Raw genomic sequence first — 15,178 nt, 5'->3', positions numbered from 1 at the left:
AAAAATTTGTGAGAAACGAGAATGATGTCACGAACTGAATGACAGATTGAGGGAAGCCTGGCTAGGGTTGGAAGTGGAGCAACCAAGCTGTGAGATTGGAGAGATTGATGCAGCCCGCCCGACAGATGTGTCAGAAGATCTGGTGCTGCGTCCAGATGCCAGGGTTGATCTAGTAGATGACATTGCAGGAACGGGAACCAAATTTGTCGAGGCCAGTAAGGGGCAACATGGTTCATTCTGGATCTCAAAACAGTTGTTTTTTGGATTAGCTGAGTAATTAAGGGAAAGGGAGGAAAGGCATACAGAAGACCCCGGGGCCAATCGTGGACTAAAGCATTTCTGGGGGGAAGACCTGGGAGAGGGAAGAGGGTGAATAAGTCTGGACACTTGCTGTTTTGAGGGGTTGCAAATAGATCGCAGCAAGGCTAACCCCACCTCCTGAAGATTTTTTCCGCTACTAGCTGACAGAGACCACTCGTGGGGCATGTGAAAGGCTCTGCTCAGCCTGTCCGCTATGACGTTGGACTTCCAGGGATATGCGTTCCTACCAGAAACCATTGAGAAGAGATCACCCACTGCCACTGTCTGAGTGCTTCTCGACATAGCGGGTAGGATCTGGTTCCGCCCTGCTTGTTGATGTACCACACTACAGACATTGTCTGTCTGAATTGCAATAGTCCCGGTGGGTAGAGTCTTGAAGGGCCTGCAACGCTGAAAGCACCGCTCTCATTTCCAAGACATTCATGTGCAGGTGGCTTTCGAAAGGCTGCCATGTGCCCTGGATTGTCCTGCCCTGAAAATGCCCCCCACCCCACCCGATCAGGGAGGCATCTGTTGTCACAGTAACCACAGAAGGAAGAAGGACAAAGGGTCTGCCCTGAAGAACCTGAGGGGAGACCTTCCACCACGAAAGGTGTCTTTTGCATGACTGAGTGATTAGAATTCTGTGTGACATTGGAAGCTGTTGAAAGGACCACTGGGAAAACAGCATCCATTGCAGGATCCGCATGTGAAAGCGAGCTAGGGGGAGTAATGCGATAGCTGCTGCCATGAGACCTAGGGTTTTTAGTACAAATCTGGCCTGGACTCTGCTCTCTTGTAGTAGGATTTGAACATGACCTCGGATGTCTGAAATCCTTTGTACAGGCAGTTTTGCTGACAGTTCCACAGTGTTTAAAACGGCACCTATGAAGGTAATAAGACTGACAAGGTGACAAGGCAGACTTTTCGGAGTTTATAGAGATACCTAGCTCGTTGCAAATTTGGAGGGTATAATCTCTGGAATGAAGTAGCTGATGCTTGGTGGTGGCAGTAAGGAGCCAGTCGTCCAAGTATGGAAACACCTGGAATCCTTTTAGTCTCAGGTGAACCGCAACCACTGCCATGCATTTGGTAAACACCCTGGGGGCTGTGGTGAGGCCAAAAAGCAGGGCTCTGAATTGGTAGTGACTGGCTCCCAGCCGGAAGCGGAGAAACCTCCTGGAGCGCCTGTTCATTTTGATATGATAGTACACATCCTGAAGGTCTATAGAGCACATCCAATTGTCCTGACCCAGGAAGGGTAGAATGGACTCAAGCGTGACCATCTGAAATTTCGTTCTTTAAACAGACTTGTTCAGCCTGCTGAGATCGAAAATAGGTCTCTAGTTCCCTGTCTTTTTTGGTACCAAAAAGAACTTGGAGTAGACTCCGGATCCTTGCTGGTCTGCTGGGACTAGCTGGATGGCTCTTTTTTGTAGCAGCTTTGAAATTTCTAGTGCTGCTTGATCCCTCAGACCGGGTGGAACATCTGGAAGGGGCCCTTTTGGCGGTTGTGGGGTATGAATAAAAGAAATTTTGTAACCCTCAGATATGATCGACCGTACCCAAATGTCTTGCGTGAGGGAATGCCAGGCTTCTGGGTACAGTGACAGTCTTCCCCCGACTGCCTCCGAAGGTTGACAGTTGGGTAGCTCCTCAGGGGTGCTGGAAGGGTTTGTCAGAGAAGGATTCTCTGCTACCATGATTCTGCGGACCCGCCCCTCGGGTGGCGTCTATTATTGTTCCCTCCTCTGCCTCTACAGGGAAGCTCACCACGTGTGTCAGGCAGTACTCCCTGAAGTGTGTGGAACCACATTTTCCCACCTTTCTGACCCTTAAGGTATGGTCTAGAAGGGGTAGAAAAACACACTCCTATGGCAGAGAGAGTCTTGCCTTCCTGCTCGCACCTGGTCAATGTATCCTTCACTTGGTCCAAACAAGGCAGAACCATCAAAGGGGGTGTTAGTGAAGGATGCCTTGAAGGGGTCAGCAAAGTTGCAAAGCCGCATCCAGGCGTGTCTCCTTAGAGCAACGCCCATGCCTGCAGCCCTACTCGCTCCCTCAGCTGCATAGGAAATGAGCCTCATGGAGGACTTTGAGTTTAGGGTCCCCAGCTGGAAGTTTATATTTTTCTGAGAACCTCCAGCTGATGGGTCCTGTAAGGTATCACCCAGTTCCTTGAGAAGGTCTCTCTGGAGACTGGAGAAATGGCACAAATAATTCAGCAAATGCATAGCAAAGGTCGCGGAGGAAAACATCCGCTTGCCATACCTGTCCATAGTCCTAGATTCCTTATTAGGAGGATGGACAGGTACTGAAAAGTCAGCCAACTCCTTTTTAGTGGCCGCCGCCACCACCATGGCATCAACAGGGACACCCTTAGTTAGAAACTGCTTGTCAGAAGGGGCTGTAGTAAGTTTTGTAGGCCTCCGGGGAGTTGGTTCCATAGTATCCGGAGCAGTCAATGCCTTTAGAGCCACGACATCCATGTGTGGGTCGAAAGGCGGAGACACCCAGGAAGTGGAAGGGCGAGAACCGAACGCATCCAGGTACACAGACTCGTCCTCAGAAGGGTTAAGGGCAGACCAGTTTCCCCTCTGCTTAAGAATCTCCAGGATGTCAGAAAATGAGACCTCCTCAGAGGGGGACTTTGGGGACCCTTCAGAGTCATCCAAGTCAGTGTCCAATGTGACTGACTCAGGGGAGTCTATATGCTTCCTCTTGCATTTTCTCTTTCGAGGGGGGGGTCAAGGGAGACCTCAGAAGAAGAGGATACACCCAATGGGGCTACCTGTAGCGTCTGTTCTCCACGCTCAGGATCGAGAGAGCGGGTAGAGACTGAAGCAGGCACCATAGAGGGAGGAGCCGAAGGAGCCGACTATGGAGCAGGCACAGGGGCCAGCACACTTCTCATGACCTCAAAGGCGCCCCTATCAGGCAGGGAAGGGGGTCCCTGCTCCGAATAGACAAGGACTCCTCACAGCACCGAGAGGGACGGCTCAGAGGCCGATGTCGGGGCCGAACTCACCTGCGCCGAAAGTCTGAGAGGGAGAACGGGGTTGGATAAGGGTCCGATGCCACTCGCCCCCTCGTAGCAGACGAGAGAGTCCCGGGCACCCGGATCCCTCTAAGGATGGAACCAAGGAAGAGATCGGAGCAGACAAGGGAGCCGAAAGGGGTGGTATCGGCTCAGATGGTCCAGACCCCTACTATCTCCGGCTCCGAACTCACAGGAAGAGTCGGAGGAGGAATCAAAGAGGGAGAAGTTCAAGCCACTGCCTGATGAGGAGGGCTATGCAACATTTGGGCCAGTGCCAGCGACTTAGTCTGCTAACCACCCTATGAGGTCATGGCCAGACAGCCTGGAAGACAGAGGAATGGGACTTGTGACTCTGCTCCGATAACAAGGGAGACTATGGAGCAGAGTGGACTGATTACAGGGAAGGAGACCTGGAACGCTTCTTGCTTCAAGACTGCTCCGACAGCACAGTCTGAGCCGACTGAGGCCAAGAATCATCGGTTCCGGCCGGAACCGATGCAGCGGTAGTAGTAGCACCACTCGGTGACTGCTCCGAACATGGAGCAGACGGTTTGGCGGGCTTAGGTTTACCCGAAGGCTTAGCCGGGAAACCTTCAGGCTTTAACAAGCCTCTCAAAATAAGTTTATTCCTGCATTCCTGCAGGACTCTTGGACTAAACGCGTGGCAGACAGAACAAGAGTCCTGCAGGTGCAGAGGGCCCAAGCAATATACACAAGAAGTTTAACAGTCTGTCAGAGACATCTTCTGACAGCACGAGTCACACTTGTTGAAGCCAGAGACGTTAGTGTCTTTACACATCCTGAAAAAGGGATGACTGTCTAGTCACAATCAGTCACACACACAAAAAAGTTGTAACAGACTAGGAAAAAATGTATAACAAAACCCCACACTTTTTAATACAACCTAACAAGGCACAAACACACACAAATAAGTATGGAAGGGGATTGGCCAAAGGCATAACTATTAGGTGAGGGGAAAACAAATAATCAAAAACTACCTAAGAGAATCCGAAACAGGGATCCAAGAGTAGTAACTATATAAAAAAAAAAAAAAAAAACACTATCGCTAATATTTTAACCCCAAAAAGTGGACTAAAAACCAAGAAAAATATTAATACAACCTGAGACGACAAAAAGACGCAACCTCGTAGCTGAAGCAGCTAACGAGATCTGGGTATATTACACCTAGCATTATGGGATATAGGATAGCCTTGAGCCGGTAAAAATAGCTGTCGAGCTTTAGTAATAGGCAGAGTCGGAGCCAAGGTTCGGCTCCGAACCCATCCAGCAAGAATGAAGGCGAGATTGACAACCTAGTCCTTATGAGGTATTTGCTTCCCACAAGAAATACAGTTAACTTTTACTGACATCGGTCTGAGGCAAGAAAAAGTTTCCCCAACAGGGTACTTAGCTTTGTAGAAGACTTCGGTTCTGGATTCGGAATGAAAATCTCAGGAGTTGGCCAACCGGCACTTGCGAACTGCTTCTGCTTCGGGCACCACGCGGCAAGAAAGACTAAAGAAAATGGTGTCGGCTGCATCTTGTATACCCCTGTCGCACTGACATCAGGGAAGAAGCGACAGCAACTGAAGCCGGACCAAGACTTTGGAACTCAGGCCAACTGAGGAAACGCCTGACGGCAGGATAACCCAAGTGCAATGACTGCAGCAGTATAACACTATGAACATCCTGGGTGTCTGTCTCAGGCAACCATGGCAAAATCTCTTCAAATTTGAATCACAGAAATACAGGGTCAAAGGTGACTGCATTCAGGTCGTGGCTGAAGTGTCATTAAACCAGTCCACTTAATCTATGTACAACTGGTAAACAAACACAGCAAATTTACTCCAATGTGATATTCTGCCTATGAACTGTTTATGCACCCAGTAGCTGAATTACTCCTACAGCTTACGTTTTTTGTTTGTTGGTGTGCCTGCCATAGCACTGATAGAACAGCCAAACAATTCTTCTGGTGGGTCTTTACCACCACAGCCCAATGCTGCACTCAAACTGTCAAGAGACCTGGTTTCTGGTCTGTGTGTTCCTTTCTCAGTTCAGTAGTCTGCTACTGACCAAAGCCATGTTATTTCACTGTTTTTGTTTTGTTTACAAAGCAGCGGTGTTAAAGAAAGATGCCAAAGACTTAGTAGTTAGTTTTCAGATGTTTTGTAGATTGATCACAGATCTGGTACTGCAATTTACACTCAGCACTTCTAGATTTCATTTGAAAAAGGTCCGTGAGTGTTCACTGAATTTCATGAATCCCAAATGTACTGTTCTGGTCTGATGTCTTGTCTACAGACAAGAGCATGACTAATGGAAACTTGTTAGCTAGTGGCATGTTTGAACATTACTCTGAAATGTACTCTGGCAACAAGGACTACATTTAAAACTAGCACGTGACTATAAATTTGTAGTCACGTTTTTGTTTTACAGCCTTAAACAGTTTTCATTTGCAGAACCAGGTCAACGTTCACATTTGTTTTGCCTGAACACTGGCGTGCACTTCCATTACATTATACCTCCAATATACAGAAATCTTTCCTTGTTTAACTTCACTTATACAGAGTGCCAAGCGCTTCACTGAAGATGAAGCTGTACGTCTATGCAGGGAACTGCAGCATAGAAAACACTCCCTCAGAGCTTTGAGCAGAAACAATTTTTAAACCTTCTCAGAAGTTAGCTCTGCTGCTCTTCCTCTTGCATCCTTAATTACTGGCTCATCTTCCACTGAGAAGTTCTTATGCAGGGAAGGGTTCACTGCACTCACCCTAAAATCACAATTACCTTTCAAGCACCAGACATTTCAGCCAGCTGGTCAGTTACAATCTACAGTAAAAAAAACTCATAATATTCTCTAACTCGTATAGGACATTAGGACATCAGATATAGTTTGAAAATTATAAACTTACCTCCCACTGTAGATGGGGTGGAATGTTCCGAATTTGAAGCTTGCAACTTCTGCACAAATTAAAAAAAAAAAAAAAAAAAAAAACAGGAATTAATTTTATTCAAGCAACTTTAAATTAAACTTAAGTACAGAGTGGGGAAATCTCACTTGTAAAGTAAAGCAACTACTATAGCATCTACATCAGGGAAAACCAGGTGACACCGGAGTGTCAGGCAATCTACTTCCCTGTGATAAATACAATGAAAAAGGGAAAAGCCTTTTGCAGGAAAATTACAACACTAACACTAATAAACATTATCAGATGCGCACACACCTCAAGCGGTTATGAAATACTTCAGGATGTAAATTTACAAAAGCTGGTAAAAATAAATCACGTCATTAAATTCTCGGCTACAAATGCATAGACTAAATTATGTAAAACACTCACTGTAGCAATAAATGTATAAATGTTAAGTTTAACTGCAGCAGAAATTCACATGTTGGACTTGCTTTGAAATGGAACTCAAGCCTCTGGAAATAATCCCTCAAATGTCCAAGAGGCACAGCTGCAATCTTTAACATGGCCATCAGAGGGCAAGCTACAACTAAAAACACTACAGCAGCCAGAGGATCTGCTGGTCATTTGTGTGAATAAGAAAAGTACAATTGTGTACACTTACCATAAATGTAGATGTTAAGAGTGTATTCACTGTTGCAGTCATTCCATTTGGGTTATCTGCTTGCAGTAACCCTCACTCGACCTGATTAACAAAGTCTTGGGTCCTGCAACAGCTGCTGTCCCTTCTTCCATGACGTCAGGTCGTCAGGGGTATAAAACATGCAGACGACGCCATTACATCAGTTTTTCTTGCCCCAGATGTCAGGTGCCCCCCTAATGGGAAGTAATTCAATCTATAAATACAAGGATAAACTTCCAACAGTAAAGCAAATAGACCAAAAAGCTTTTAGAGCATAGTAAGTGACAGTAGAGGTATAGCCAAAGGAAGAAAAGGGGGCTGAACGGAGGGTAACCAGGACTGCAATAGTGAATACACTTAACATCTACGTTTATGTTAAGTGTACATAACTGTACTATGTTCTTCATGTTTCACTGTTGCAGTCATATTTGGGTGGATTCCCAAAGCTAATGTTGGCAGGAGGAATTTAAACAGAATTAGGTCCAGCTTTAAAGCCCTGCAAGACTGCAGTGGCAAAACCAGCCCTGGATTTAGAGAAAATTGGCAAATGATAATGCTTGGTGAAAGTATGTATAGAACTCCAGGTAGCAGCTTCTAGGATGCCCCTAGTAGGGACGCCCCTGAGAAAGGCTGTAGAGGTAGATGCAGCCCTGATTGAATGTGGTCTGATGCCTTGTGGGATAGGTTTTCCATGGTGCTTATAGGAGAAATTAATGCAGTGGCCTATCCATTTTGAAATGGTTTGTTTTGAAATAGCTTTTCCCCTCTGTCCCTGCAGCAATTGCTAACAGCAGTTCAGATTTCCTTTGAGGTTTAGTCCTGTCCAAGTAGAATCTAAGCTGTCTGTGCACATCAAGACTGCAATATCCATTCCACTTTGTTCTGTGGGTTAGGAAAGTTAGGCAAATGAATGGACTGATTAAGAGCCACACTGGTTACCACCTTGGGCATGAAGGAGGGATTGGTTCTGAGGGACACCCTGTCCGCATGAAAGATGATGAAAGGTTCCACTGCCATAAGGGCCTGTAATTCAGATACCCTTCTTGCAGAAGTGATTGCCAAAAGAAAAGACGTTTTCCAAGAAAGAAATTTTAAATCTGCAGTAGCAGCTGGCTCGAAAGGAGGAAGAGTGACTTTCTCCAAGACAAAGTTAAGATGCCAGGCTGGAGTTGGAGCTCTCCTGGGTGGCCTTAAATTTTTGGCCCCTCTGAGGAACTGCTTGAGCAGTGGGTGAGAAGAGGGGTTGGCTGTGTGCTATAATGAGCTGAAATAGCTGAGGCATGAATTTTGATGGAAGAAAGAGACCAGCCCTCATTAAGCATCTCAGTCAAGTATTGTAGAATCTGAGGTAAATTGGGCACTGCTGCGTTCATTCCTTGAAATTGGTTCCAAGCGCAGAATAATTTCCATTTTGCAGCATAAGATTTTCTAGTACTAGGCCTCCTTGCCTCTAAAATGATATCCATCACTGGTTTACTGAGGGAGGGTAAAGGAGAGATTAGGTAATTAGCCAGGCAGCTAGGTTCAGGGTTTGCAGCTGAGGATGCAGAATCTGGTTCTCCTGCTGAGACAACAGTCTTAGGCGTCTGAGGGAGGTGCCATGGGGCCAACAATGACGCTGTGCAAGAGGGGGTAGCAGTGTTGGCGTGGCCAGTCTAGTGCAATCAGTATCGTCCTTAGTTTGTCCTGTTTGACCTTTAGTAGTACTTTGGAGAGGAGAGGCAGAGGAGGAAAGGCATAAACTGACAGATTTTTCCAGCTGAAGGACACAGCATTCACTTTCCAAGCTTGTTTGTGGGGAGTCCTTGAGCAAAATTTGTCTAATTGGTAGTTCTGGGGGGGTCGGGGTCAAAAAGTTTGTATCTGGGCTCCCCATTTGTTTGTCAACATGTTGAAAATATTTGGTTCCAGCTTCCAATGGTGTGGGTCTATGAGGTGTCTGCTTAGTCCGTCTGCCAGTGTATTTAGTTTTCCTGGCAGGAATTGAGCTTGTAGATGCATTTGGTAGCTCAAGGCTGTGTTCGACAATGCCTTGGCTTGTCTGCAGAGGGTGTAAGAATGGGTACCCCCCCCCCCGCTTATATACCACATAACCGTGGTGTTGTCCGCCTATCAGTAGTTGTCCTGGATGAAGTAAGTCCTTGAAGGCTGTCAGAGCATTCTGAACAGCTAGCATCTCTTTCTGGTTGATATGCAGATGCATTTGTTTTGGGCTCCATTTGCCCTGAATGCATCTCCCCGCCAGGTAGCCCCCCCTAAAGTATAGTCTGATGCGTCTGCAGTTAGGGTTTGGGTGGCAGGGGGTAGAGTGAATGATGGTCCCTTGTTTTGGTGACATGTCTCTGCCCACCAAAGAAACTCCTGTTGTAGGCAGGGAATGAGAGGAATCATTGTTTGACTGAATATTGACTCCATATACTTTTTAGGTACCATTGTAGTTTCCTCATATGCAGTCTCGCATATGGAATTAGTAGAATGCAGGATGCCATGAACCCCAAAGCCTGCAGAATTTGTCTTGAAGATAACTGGGTTTTTGTTACCATTTGTTCATAGGTTCATACTAGGCTATCTGCCCTAGGGCATTTATAAGCCTAGCCAGAGTGTGTCTGGCTTTCGCCACCTATTTTAAATTAATTTTGCTATGCCCTTTTTCGAGGTTAGTTTACTGCGCCTCTGTCTAACAGTGACACAGAAGTGATACCCAGGGTAAACCTACGATCTCCCACCCACTGAAGATTCCTCTTGAAGAGAGTCAATGAGGGACTCTGCCTAACCGGGACTGGGATTTTATTCCAGAGTGAAGGGAGCCTCTGGGTTATGAATCTGTCCCTCCAGCATGTCCTATTTATTTCAGTGCTGAGGTTCAAGTCTCTCGAGTGCGTAGCTCGAGGGGATTTGGATTTTCTGAGGTGCAGCATGTCCATTAATTCCGGGTTGGACATGGCTTTACATGTCAGGCACAGATCGCCTCTGAGCAGGCGGTATGCCACTGAGTAGAGCTGGAGTTTCTTTAACCGGGCAGCATATGGCATCTGTTTGAGCCCTTTGATCCTCTTGGTGAGGTACTTTTGGGGTCTTTTCCAGTTGCTGCAGGTGTCTGGTAAGGTACATCCCAAAAGGGGCATTGTACTCAATTACGGGCCTGATGAGGGAGGAGTTAAGAGGCACGATGACCTCCCCTGATCTAGTTGTGAATCCCTTCATGATTAGGTGGGCTATATAAAATGTTTTTCTAACCACTTTGGCCATGTGGTTGTCAAATGAGAGATTGCTATCAACTTGGTTCCCCAAGTCCCTAATTACTTCTTCTGTACTTAATGGATTACCACCTATGTGGTTATTTGTGGGCACTTTGTTTTTGCCAAAAGGGATGACTATACTTTTTGGCGTTTAGCTTGAGGCCATGGCTCTAGCACCAGTTGTCTGTTTCTATGAGGCCCTTTTGGAGGATGCTTGTGTCGGCTGGAGAGTATTATGGCACCCAATTTGCAGTCATCTGCGAACTTGGTCAGCCACAGTCCTTCCGTGTTTGCCTGTACCTCCGAGAAATATATACCGAACGAGAGGTCCCAGGACTGAGCCTTGCGGGACGCCACTTGTAACTGGTTTGGAGTCTGACATGGCTCCAGCAATTCTAACCATGTGGGTTCTGTCCTTGAGCCAGTTTGCAACCCATCTAGTGACATAGGGATTTATATTTAAGCTGGTGAGCTTATCTATAATGCCAGAGTGGAGTACTGTATCGAAGGATTTTGCGAGGTCCAGGTAGGCTGTGTGGACCACCTTCCCCTCGTCAATGGCCTTGGTGACTGTTTCAAAGGAATCGACCAGGTTTGAGAGGCAGGATCTGCCCTTAAAGCCAAACTGGGTAGGATCCAGTGTCTGTAGGTCCCCAATATCTTTATTTATGAGGTCCATGATGATCCTTTCCATAGCTTTGCAGACCAAGCTAGTCAGGCTTATCGGGCGATAGTTTCCAGGATCCGTTGAGGGACCACTGTTGCTGTACGCCACTCTTTGGGTACATATCCTGTAGTAAGGCTGAGATTGAACAGTAGTTTTATATTTGGGTTTAGCTCTTCTTGGAGTTCATGTAGGACGCAGCCCGGGACACCGTCTGGTCCCATTGATGCTGTGTTTTTTGCTTTGGAGAGGGCGGCTCTTACCTGAGCATCTGAGATGTCAGGGGGGCAGCACTCTGCTGGGATAGATATTTGCCCTTTTGGTGGGGAGGGTGGGAGAAGTTTGCGCTGAACCTGTCAGCTAGGATGTTGGCAATGTCTGTGGGTTCGGTGTATTTTTTGTCAATTTGGACTAAATCTTAGCATATCTGGGAATTCCCACCCAGGTTCCTAACATAAGTAAAGAAAGCCTTGTGATTATCCTTAGTGTCCTGTGCAATTTTTCTCTCAAAGCTGGCCTTAGAGCAACATCCCAAAAAGGGAAGGCATCTCTGATCAGTATTAGCAAAAAACTACGGGCACTCAAAATCATTTATCATGTAGTACCTTATATAGTTTGTTTATGGCTGGGGTCCACCAGACAGGACATCTGCCTTTGGAGGATTGGGTCTTGGTTTTATTCGGGATTGCATGATCCATGCATTCCTGAAGGTGTTCATAGAATGCGTTTATAAAGGATTCTGCGGTCTGGGCCGTATTTTCCACAGGCCCGAGGGCTTTGAAGGATTCCACCTCGGTTTTGAGAAGTGTGAAATTTGCTTTAGAGAAGTTCTTCACTGTGGTTTTCTGGGCAGGGGGTGGGGTCAGGATGTGAATATCCAGTGAGATTAGTTTATGGTCTGATCTTACCAGTGAGGGATACACTTCTGGTCTGGAGCAGAGAGTCCCCATGATGGTGATGATCAGGTCCAGTATGTTTTCCCCTCTTGTGGGAGTGGTAACAAGTTGTTCCATAGCATTTGAGTTTATAAATTCTAGGAACCTTTGGGCTAGGGTGTTGGAGCTAGAGTAATGCTCCCAGTCTATGTTTGGGTAGTTGAAGTCGCCCAATATAATGGTGTTTGGAGAAACCTTCATATTTTCCAGTGTTCTCAGGAAGGCCGAGTGGGGTTCCTGGGTTTGGGAGGGTGGTCTCTAGCAGGCTATAAACTGGAAGGCAGTTTTACCCACTGTTAGTTGCACATGGATAGTCTCTGATGCTTCATGCTGTGCCACTAACCTGGAGGTGTGGGTATCTTTCTAGAATATTGATACTCCCCCTCCTTTTGTGGTTCAGTCCAAGTTTTGGGGCCGAAAGGCATAGTATGAGGTATAACCTGGTAGTGCTGGGGTGCTCTCGGGAGCCTTGAACCAGGTTTCTGTTACTGCACAGATATCTATGTTCTCCATGCTAAGAAGAGTTTAGAGTGCGTGCATCTTGAGGTTTAGACTTCTGGCATTGAGTAGTATTACTCAGTTTCTTATCCCTTGTGATACCTATGGAGGTGGGTTTGTCTTTTGAGCCTTGCCTAAAAAAGGCACTATGGGGGTAGCAAGAGCCTTTGTCAATATCCGAAAGCCCAGGGGGTGACAGGTGCAAGCCGTCCCTAGCGAAGCATCGTGGCTTGTCGAGCATGTCATCCCAGGCTGACAGGCATTGGATCCCCTTTGAATGACACCAATACTTAAGCCAATTGTTGAAATTGATCATCTTGTCTTCATTGTGTGGCATCATTCTTGGTGAGGGTAAGATGCTACTCAAGGTCAGGGTCATACCGGCCTGGGCTACATGCTCAGAGCTCCTCTAGGTCTCTTTTCATGTAGTCCAGGGAGGTACGTCTCAGGTCATTCACACCAGCATGGACAATGAGTCATATTTGTACTTGCCTTGGAGTGACCTGAATGAGTGTGTTATGTGGTGAATCCTAGTGCCCGACAGGCAGCTCACCATGACCTTGTTCAGCCTGGTGAGCGGGATGTCAGTGTGCCTGACGATAGAGTTGCCTATTACATGTGTATCAGGTGTGTTGTTTAGCCTTAAGGGCTGTGACTGATCGGCACACTGCCTTTGTGAGCTATGTGTTGCACGTGTTTCGTTTTGGGGTAGCGGTTGCTTGGGCGTCTGCTTTGGAGGTCTCTGCTGCTTAGGCAGATTTTTATTTAGAGCCTCCGAGTATGTTTTTGTGCGTTTATGTGTTTGGTTTGCTGTCGTGGTAGGTTTATGTGAGACTGGAATTGTAGTGAGTGCGATTTCCTTCTCCTCCTGACCGGTTACGCCAGTACCGAGTTGAGAGAGCTTAGCCTCCAGTTTGGCTATATGGTTGCATCTCTCATGTGTTGGAATTTGTTGGGAGGAGAGAGTTGTCTGTACATGAGGCAGTTGTAACATTGCCTCAAGATTCCCAGATTCACCAGTTTGAAGTATGTTGTCAGTTGCCTTTGTCTGGCGTAAGGTAAGCCATCTGGGCAGTTGTATTCAAGCTTGCACCCAGGAATGTAATTATTCGAGAGGGTACCAGTTGGGATTTCTTTTCGTTTGTGTACCCTAGGCATGTTAGAAGCCTTTTTACAAATGCCAGATGCTGAAGAAGAGTGTCCTTGTCCTCTGCTTGAATGAGGCTGTCGTCCAGATAAGGATAAATTTGTATGCTTCTTTGTCTGCAAAATGCAATTACTGGTGCCAGGCACTTGGTAAACATCCTGGGCGGAGCAGATAAGCCAAAGGGCAGTGCAGAGAATTGGTAATGCAAAAATCCTGCCTTGAAGCAGAGGTATCTTCTGCATAATTCCCTTATTGGGATATGCAGGTATGCCTCCTTTAAGTCTAGAGTCACTAATCAAGCTTTTCTGCCTAGCATAGGCAGTAGCTGCTGTAAAGTCAGCATTTTGAATTTTGGAATGTCCAGGAATGTGTTAAAAATCGATAAATCCAGTATTTGACGCCAGGCATTGCCTTTTCTGGGTACCAGGAAAAGTCTTTAATAAAAACCTTGTCCTTTTTCCTGTTCTGGTACTGGATGAATAGCCCCCATATCCATGAGGTACATGACTTGTTTCTGAGCCTCTGCCAATTCCAAACGGTTGGCTAGATCTGCCACAAAATCAATGGGCAAAGTATGGAAATGAAATCTGTACCCCTGGGATACTATGTTTAATAACCACTTGTCCTGGGTAATTAATCGCCAGTTTTGAGCATGAAGTGCTAGTTTTCCCCCAAGGGGACTGCCATAAGATAAGTGCTTGGTGAAGGTAGAGGAAAGTCATCGAGACTGCTTACTGTAGGGTTGTGCTTGGTTTCCTCCAGATTTGGAGGTGTAGGCACCCCATTGCTTTGACCTGTAAGAACCCTGTGATTGGTATCTGGAGCCTTTTGAGCGCCTGGATTTGCCTTGAGTTGCTCTGTTGGACACAGGAAAGGACCAATTTTTAGTAGGCCCGTGCCTACTGAACCTGGGTGGCTGTACTTGCAAGAAATCTTTTACAGTTTGCATAGATTTAGCTTAGTCTTCCTTTTTCTTTAAAACCTCTTTTGCCTTATTACCACATTATCATGCTGCAAGGGGGCATCCAACAATTTAGTTTTAACATGATCAGGCAGATTTTGCTCCTTGAGCCAGGCATGCCTTCTAATTACAGACCTAGTAACTGCGGCCCTGCAAGAGGCCTCCAAGGAATCAAAACCACATTGCAAAGTATGCTTTCCAACCTGTTCTGCTGAATGCAATAATTCTTGTAATTCTTTATTTTCCACACAATCAGAAATCATTTTCTGTTTCAGTAAACCCATAATATGCTGTTGATATTTAAGCACATGAAACTGGCAGTTTAGGGCCCTAATTGCCAAGGTTGCAGACGTATAAACCTTCTTCCCCCATCTATCCAGCGCACTGGAATCTCTATCAGATGGGGTAGGATTTTTGGCTGTAGAGGCCTTTACACCCTTGGGACCCTGTGAAATAGTCTCAGGATCAGCAGCAGGAGTTTTGAATAGATATTTGTGGGAGTCAGGAACCCTGTAATATCTGTCTGGCTTACTAGGAGCCGGAAGGAAGGGAATCAGGAGCCATGCTTGATTCCGAAAACACATCAACAATGTCCAATACAGGAGGTATTGCCAAAGGCCTATGCTGAGGAAGAAGGAAATCCCCAAGCCTCTTTTTTTGATTCAGAGAAGTCCAGACTCTCCCAGTGAAAATGTTCCCTTAAAGTATGCAAGATTTCTCCAAAAGAGTAATCCTCAGGAGGAGATGCAGACGGAATGGATTCTTCTGCATCAGAATCCTCATAGGGTGTAACAGAAAATTCCTGA

General features: G+C 46.3%; 1 protein-coding gene across 1 annotated transcript in view; it reads right to left on the bottom strand.

Moving 5' to 3' along the window:
* Window positions 1–15,178, bottom strand: part of IGF2BP1 (insulin like growth factor 2 mRNA binding protein 1) — a gene marked incomplete in the record, with an annotated part of 2,071,998 nt that overhangs the window by 1,559,989 nt on the left and 496,831 nt on the right. The window contains 1 exon segment of the mRNA XM_044055393.1: window positions 6,253–6,301. Within this exon segment, the coding sequence (XP_043911328.1) occupies window positions 6,253–6,301 (49 nt within the window).

The sequence above is a fragment of the Protopterus annectens genome, chromosome 13.part0 (genome assembly GCF_019279795.1).
Source record: "Protopterus annectens isolate FY-2018-M chromosome 13.part0, PAN1.0, whole genome shotgun sequence".
Classification (NCBI taxonomy): Eukaryota; Metazoa; Chordata; order Ceratodontiformes; family Protopteridae; genus Protopterus; species Protopterus annectens.
The sequence above is the reverse complement of the archived record's forward strand: the minus strand, read 5'-3'. Positions and strand labels throughout refer to the sequence as shown.